This window comes from Homarus americanus, unplaced genomic scaffold (assembly GCF_018991925.1).
Source record: "Homarus americanus isolate GMGI-L3 unplaced genomic scaffold, GMGI_Hamer_2.0 scaffold47067, whole genome shotgun sequence".
Classification (NCBI taxonomy): domain Eukaryota; kingdom Metazoa; phylum Arthropoda; class Malacostraca; order Decapoda; family Nephropidae; genus Homarus; species Homarus americanus.
The window spans coordinates 1-7,838 of record NW_024735559.1 but is presented as its reverse complement, the minus strand read 5'-3'; the positions used below and the strand labels follow the sequence as shown (position 1 = coordinate 7,838).

At 37.7% G+C, this 7,838-nt stretch overlaps 1 protein-coding gene across 2 annotated transcripts; it reads left to right on the top strand.

Moving 5' to 3' along the window:
* The first annotated feature begins 2,466 nt into the window (after nt 1-2,466).
* LOC121871572 lies at nt 2,467-7,801 on the top strand. Of its 2 annotated transcripts, none has more exons than XM_042374006.1 (4): nt 2,467-2,989; nt 6,131-6,371; nt 6,959-7,186; nt 7,378-7,801. In XM_042374006.1, exons 1-4 carry the CDS (start codon nt 2,921-2,923, stop codon nt 7,512-7,514), a joined length of 675 nt encoding a protein of 224 aa, XP_042229940.1. In that variant the 5' UTR covers nt 2,467-2,920; the 3' UTR covers nt 7,515-7,801. The 2 variants fall into 2 exon arrangements, with proteins under 2 accessions (XP_042229940.1, XP_042229938.1); XM_042374004.1 differs by having other exon boundaries at nt 2,471-2,989; nt 6,128-6,371; nt 7,378-7,796.
* The last annotated feature ends 37 nt before the right edge of the window (nt 7,802-7,838 follow it).

Here is a 7,838-nt window from a genome sequence, read left to right as displayed (position 1 = left end):
TGTCACCCCTCCCCCCCTTCCGTCTTCCCACCCTCCCTGTGTTCAAGATAAAAGATTGGTGATTTCTTTATGTTTATTGTATATAATATCTCAGACTAAAGTACTAATTTGATTACGATACTAAAATTGTTATGTCTAGTGCGAATTACAACATGTTTATATTCAAATAAATCAGTATCTTACAAGAATCCCAGCTATGTTAAATATATTTTCCTAGGTCATATCACTGGCATTTTAAATTGAGAGAAGCTTAGTAGGACTGTTAAATAAACACACAGAGACTTTCGCCTCAAACTTATCACCTCAACCCCCCCCCCACACCTCCCCCCAACCCCTCGCTGGGTGGTGGAGCCGTCAGTCCCCCCCAGCCAGGCTTTTAGGCTTACAGTTTTATCTTATATAATATCTCAGACTAAAGTTAGGAGATTATAATTTGCATTGCTGGAATCCTTGCAAGACAGCCAATAATTTGAAAATAAACGTCATATATTTTGCTCAGGAGATAAAAAAATTTGTACATTAGTGTACAGTACTGTACTACATTTCATAAAAAAGTTTTTCAACTGTACATATATATACTTCATTTTTAGTCCATATAACACGCGGACTTTGAACATATAATCAACGACCTCACCAGCAAGGAATCGAACCCTCGACCTACTGGGTGTGACTAGGGAACGCTTACCGGCGTGATCTAGGTATATGCTGATAACCACAAGGAAAGAAGAAAACACGAAGTTCCCAAGCGCTTTCGTGTAATTCACATCTTCAGGGGTGAGTACAGACTAGATATATATATATATACAGAATATATATATATATATATATATATATATATATATATATATATATATATATATATATATATATATATATATATATATATATATATATATATATATATATATATATATATATATATATATATATATATATATATATATATACTGTATATATATATATATATATATATATATATATATATACTGTATATATATATATATATATATATATATGTATATATATATATATATATATATATGTAAATGATATACACCTAGACCCCGACTTACGACTACGTGGACTTACGACCGTCGGGATTTATGACCGCCTCAGATATAGATTAAAAAAAAAAATTTTAATGACACGCATTTTCTATACCGAAACGTTTCCAGTTAATGTAGTCTCCATGTATAATTAGAAAATTATGGGGGCCCCATGTGCATTCAGCTGACTACATTAAAGGTTAAGTGCTCAGTCACACTGCATCCATTCCTTATTATTTATTACTTTCACTGTACTGTATCCATTCATCATTATTCATTACTTTTACTGTACTGTATTTCATTGTAGATTTTTTTATTTTTTTTTTTATCTATGTCGGACTTACGACCTGGATTTGGGTCCCTAACCCCGTCGTAAGTCGGGGTCTAGGTGTGTATATGTATATGTATGTATATATATATATATATATATATATATATATATATATATATATATATATATATATATATATATATATATATATATATATATATATATATATATATATATATATATATATATACATACAGTTAACCCCCACATTCCGCGTTTCCACGTTTACGCGGTGCCCTGCCGGAACCCAGGATGCTCACATTCCACGGTGCGTGTACCTCTTTACGCGGAGAGCGGCTGGCGAGCCGCGCCATTTTTGGATCCAAACCTCCCGCCATCCGCCATGTTGTGTAAGCGGCGCGAATATGGTGCGCACAAGGTCGCCCAGTCATCAAAACATTACCAGTTCTTCACCCGCCACCCACCACAGCCGGCCCAAGTCAGTGATAGTGATAATTATGGTGAGGATATGGACTTATATGGACTTTGGGGAGTTTGACAAAGAGGCCCAGCAAGCCTCTGTGGTGGATAGTGATACAATTGATACAAGTGACACAGGTGAGGGCCAATAATCTGCCCTCTGCCTCGGAACCAACCGCCCATCCCCGTGTGCCCAGCCATTTTTTCTACTAATGTAAGTGTTAAAAACCTAATATTATTGATATTTCTCTTAATTATTAATTGTGTGTGCATACCATCATAAAGTTAAGATAATATTTTTACTACAACATAGTTAACGTTAATAGTCAAAAAGAGGTTTGAGATCGGCCGGACTCCCATTTCAAAATAATCCCTTATGTTATGTTATTCACTTTCGCGTTTCTCACTTTCACATGGGACCCTCAGGTTACATTAACCGTAGCGAGGTTAACTATGTATATATATATATATATATATATATATATATATATATATATATATATATATATATATATATATATATATATATATATATATATATATATATATCTATATATATATATATATATATATATATATATATATATATATATATATATATATATATATATATATATAATTTTTTTTTTTTTTTTTTTTTTAATTCTATATGAACAATTGTATGTTCATGTAACAGAGTACAGTAAAAGAAAATGAAGGAAATTACATACATTGTACAATATCTATGTATCCAGAATTACGAGTTAAACAATAACATAGCTCACAGCTCAGCCTCACCCACTCTGAATGCTACTGGGTGGCGAGTCAGTGACTCAGCTACACAATTATGTGTCTTCTCCACAGATATTATTCTGCGTTGGCCCTTGTTTAGGATCTTATTTTTCGTTATTCCTCGTTCAGTGATCATTTCGCTTAACAATCGGTTTTCAGGAACGCATACTAATCGTTAAACGAGGGATACCTGTAATAACGTTGGCTCAAGTTAAAATGAATACTATATTATTTTGTCTCTGTGTTGGAGGACTTTCATTGAAGCTATTAGAATCTGTTCAAAATTAATTTAGTAATACTGTATCTTTAACCAGTATTGGCAGGTGACTACACTACGTGCTTAAAGTTTCTCATGCGGTACCCAGCTGCTGCTGATGTTCAGTACATCATACAACTGGCACTTCATCTTCGTAATCCTAAAGTATGTAGATTATGCGATCTTTTTTGTCTATTTGACTGGTGTAGGACAGTACTGTAATTGTAAATAAATTTGAATATTTAGGAAAATGTCCAGTTAGGGAGATAATAAGAAAAGCAGAGGAAGAACTGAGTACAGTAGGATCTCAAGTTTAGTGACTAATTGGTACTGATTTAGCGTCGTGAAATGCAAAATTGCCAAACGGGTGACCCTGAAATACTGTACATGTAATTAAGCCACCCAGAAAATTACATTACTGTAATGTATTCATGCATATTTATATTGTACGTATTTTTTATAAAAATATTTATATACACTCATACTGTAGAGTAACTTACCTTGATGGAGTTAGTGAAATGCTTGACGGGGCTGGTTGATGGGTTACGAGGCAGGAAGGGCTGGTTACTGCTTCCTCCCTGCTCCTTCCTCTACACCTCCTCTAACTTCATCATCAAATCCCTCAAAGTCTTGAGGTAGCTCTTCCACCAGTAAGTCACCCAACACTTCAATATCTTCAGTGGTGCCATCATCATCATCTCCTCTTTAAGTGATGTTTGCTAAGGCATTTACAGATTAGGCCTTGTGCAGGTTCCGAGTAATAAGGGCCTGCTGAAGAGCATTAACACAGGACATGTACAGTTGCTAAAAAAAAGTATCTGTGCATACTCTGTGTGAAACAATATGAGACCATGGACGATAGGTATTGGGATATGCGAGTTGTCTCCTTTTACTATAAGAGAGTAATCACTTGACTGATTGTTTTTTCCTATATGCCAACTCACTCTCTGTATTGGATACTGAATGGTGGTGGATGAAGACACGCATACCAACCCTCCCGAGACACCATGAGTTGTACGTATAATTTCGGAAGTCATCGGACTCACCCTGTCAGATACTTTTTTTAGCTATTGTACATGGCCTTATATTCCTCCATAACATTATCAATGGCAGGGCAAATATGGTTATGAGCTTGAGGCTTGGTATCATATTCTTGTAGCTGTTCACCGAAACGTGCGCTGGTTGTGAGCATGTTAGTCAGCTGGCATGTTGTAGGTTCACCAGGCTTATCATAATCCTCTTGTGTTGCTTGTTGCTCTTCTTATTCCTCCTCCAACATTTCTTCAGTTGTCAGTTGCTGCTGATGTTGACGAATGATTTCTTGCAAATCTTCAACTTGAACTTCCCAAAATCCTGGTGCTGGCTGGGACTAACCGCGCTGCCTCCACTGTGTCCATTAGTGTTGCCACCACAGACTGCCTCTCCCCGCTTGCCTTGGTCTGCTCAGCCTCACTTACCTCGGGGTTAGCGAACGAAGTCTTCCACGCATGTAGCACTGTTACAATATTAATCTTACGCCATGCCTCAACAACTCTGTCCACTGCATTTTTGATGTCATATTTCTTCCAAAATTCACAAATTGATAACACTTCATGGTTGTGCAGTGGTGCGTGTAAGGTACTAGGAGTCAGGTCGTCTACCATCTCCTCCTCCTGGTTAGCTGGTGCTGGTGGTAAAGCCTGGGTACTGCCTCAATTTGTTGCAACTCGACTAATGAGTCTGTCTGCTGACGAAAGGAAAGTCTTTATAGATTGACTGATAGTAGAACAGTTTAACGTTACTGATGAATTCGTGGTCAAGTGGCTGCAGAAGCGATGTGGTGTTAGGAGGAAGGAAGATAACTTGTACATTAGTGTCCAGGAGCATTATCCATCACCAGGATCACTTTGAAGTTAATGTTTTTCCTCTGGCAATACTGTTGGGCATCAGGAACAAAGTGCTTGTCAAACCAATTGGTCCATAAAAACGCTGTAACCCAAGCTTTTTTATTAGATGTCCAATAAACATATTGCCATGATGGTAGGCTTTAGGATGGGCAGCACGGTTAACAACCAGGGGTTTCATCAAGGAATCTCCACTTGCATTAGCTGTAAATAAAACTGTAATCCTGTCCTTTGAAGTCTTTACACCCCTTGTCTGTTTTTCATCCTTGTCAGTGAAAGTGGTCTCAGGTGAGTTCTTCCAGAAAATACCAGTTTTGTCACAATTAAAGATCTGGTCTCGGTTCTAACCACCCTCTTTCACAAGAGCTTGAAGGACATATAGTTATTTTTCTGCTGCTACAACATCAGCTGATGCACTCTCCCCATGGTAGTGGGCAAACTTGACTTCATAACGCTTCTTAAAAGCATCCAATCAACCAAGAGAAGCATTGAACGGTGGTGGAGAGTTATCGCGGTTCTTCTGTGCAACTGCAGCATAATAAACATGTGCTTGATGCCTTATCTGTGGCCCAGACAGGTCGCCCTGCTCACGGTTTCTTCTTTCCACCCACTTGTGAAGGTAATGTTCTGTGATAACAAGCAGTAGGTTTCGTTGAGAAGTATTGGAGAACATCCTGTTGCTAGAAAATCTTGAGATACAGTCACAGAAGCAGTTAAGGTTTTTTGTTCTTCTTAAGGGAACGTATGGTAGATTATGGGCAGTTGAACCTACGCACGCTTTCACAGGTACGAGCATCATTTTTTATCATCTTGGGCATCTCTTGTTTCTTTTCAAGGGTGTATTTCCTCTTCTTGACCCCCTTAGGGTTGTCAAAATTTGGCATGGGGCTTTCCTTGTTGACCAGGACGACTGTCATCTTCACCTTCTCTGTGGCCGTCATTACCACCAGAACCGCTCCCTACATTTACATTATGCACCTCACTCATCGTTAATATACAAGAATCTCGCAAAATGTAAGCACAATGGGTTATATAATCCAAGGTCACTGCGCCACTCTCTCTCGCTCATTCAAACTGCCGTAAACAAAAAAGACAGCGGTTAACAAAAGGACTTCATTAATGTGCGCTGCCCACTCTCCCTCGACTCGCAAAACCGGCAATGAAAATCGTTAATCATGAGAAGTTGGAAATTTTAAGTGCCCCGAAACACATGAAATGTAAAACTAAAATCACTAAACTAGAGATCCTACTGTATATGTTAGAGAGGCACCCTTAGTAAAGACTATATTGAATTATGTAAAGATATAATTGCCTGGAAATCATGTATATGACACACCGCTGGATAGTGGGGAAACTTTTTATGGAATATACAGTGTAATGAATTCAAATAAATTGAATCTGATTAATATTTACTTTGTAGCAGTTTCCAAGACCAGCTGGATATTCAAGTACAGTTCCACATCACATCCCCACTGTTGGAGGTCGACCGGATGTCCATCGTGGCCCCCAGCCAGTAGCACCATCTGCTACTTTTACAAGATCATCTAGTGTTCCTCGTACACAACAACACGTTGCTTCTAAAAAGACATCGGAACAAATTTCACATAATACAGGTTCATTACGGAGGTTATCATCCCCCAATGCTTTTACTGATCCTCTTGATGGTAAGTAGAAAATATTATATTTTTTATCCTTCAATTTGTTTAACTTTAAGAATACTGTACTGTAGTGTGGTAGGAATTCATCACATTATATATATTACTTTAGAATATCTGGGCAGCTTGATTGTCATTGGGAGGTGGGCATAAGGCTTCTCTGTTTACTACAAGCATGTAGTGCTTCTTTCATTGTTTTTCTAAGTGCAGTACCTGAAAGTCTCATGCTAAGACAGCTTTAAGATTTGTATTATCTGCATGTACTGTATCAATATGCTTATCTTCCATTCCCATTATGTACTGTGAAATTTAATTTTTCTGTATTTTTTGTTTATGGTAAAGCGTTACACTGAATGGCATTGAATGAATTCAGACCTGGGGATAATGCTTCATTGTTGTTGCTTAATGCTCTAAGATTACCCTTAAATTTGTCCATAATATGTACAAATTTAGTAAAAGCCAGGAGTGGTTTTTATTTAAATACAGGTTTTGATATTGTAGTTGAAAATTAATGTAAAAATCTCATTTGTAAATACTGTATTGCTACTGCAGAAGCCAAAACCTGTATTATAATTTTACAATATTTGGAACTACAGCTGCTGTGATCTTCAGCAATAGCCTGAGCAACAGTAGAGGTGAAGGAACAAGTGGTTGTGATAGTAGCAGCACTAACAGTAGTGTTAGTAACAATCAAGGAACTACCAGGGCCAGCAAGGTTGTTTCTGGATTAGTGAGACTTGGCGGTAAACTCGGAAGACCTAGAGATCTGCCGGTCTCACGGCACCTGTCCATCCAGTCATCCCCGACTCCATCACCTGGCACAGGTTAGAATGTTCAAAGTAAATGAAGATTTTCAGTATGTGAACATTAGAGTCGTCTGTGGTTAAGCTCTTAATTTTATTCTAAAGAGATGAAGACTTGTATTGTACATTTATTTTATTTTTTGTTAGTGATTTTAGTGTTGTGTAAGGAATGTGGCAGTTGAGTGGATATAGCGCTTGCCTCCTGTTCCAAGGGTTGGCAGTTCGATCCCGGGCGCTCGCAGTCCACCCAGCTGTAAATGGGTACCCAAGTTTACAACCTGGGGAAGTGAATGCGGCCGAGTGCAGTACTGGCCATGATGCCTCTTTGTGTACCAAAGGCTTAGTATAGCACAGTTTGTCATTGATATCACACAGTTATGGACAGAGCTTCTGGACAACCACATGGTAGCGGTGCAGGGTAGAGGACAAACAATGCATTGTTTACCTCTTACCTTCAATATTAAATTCAAATAACTGCTGCGACAATTATTATCTTATTAAAGGACATAGAACAAATTACATTAAAGTATAACAGCTGTCTGCATATGAACTATATATTTCCATTGAGATGTTTGTCTTCTGTTCTGATGTTGCTGTGTTGCTGCTACGCTGTTGCCACATTGTCTCAAATTTATTTTTAGTAACATTGATGAATGACAAACTATACTATACA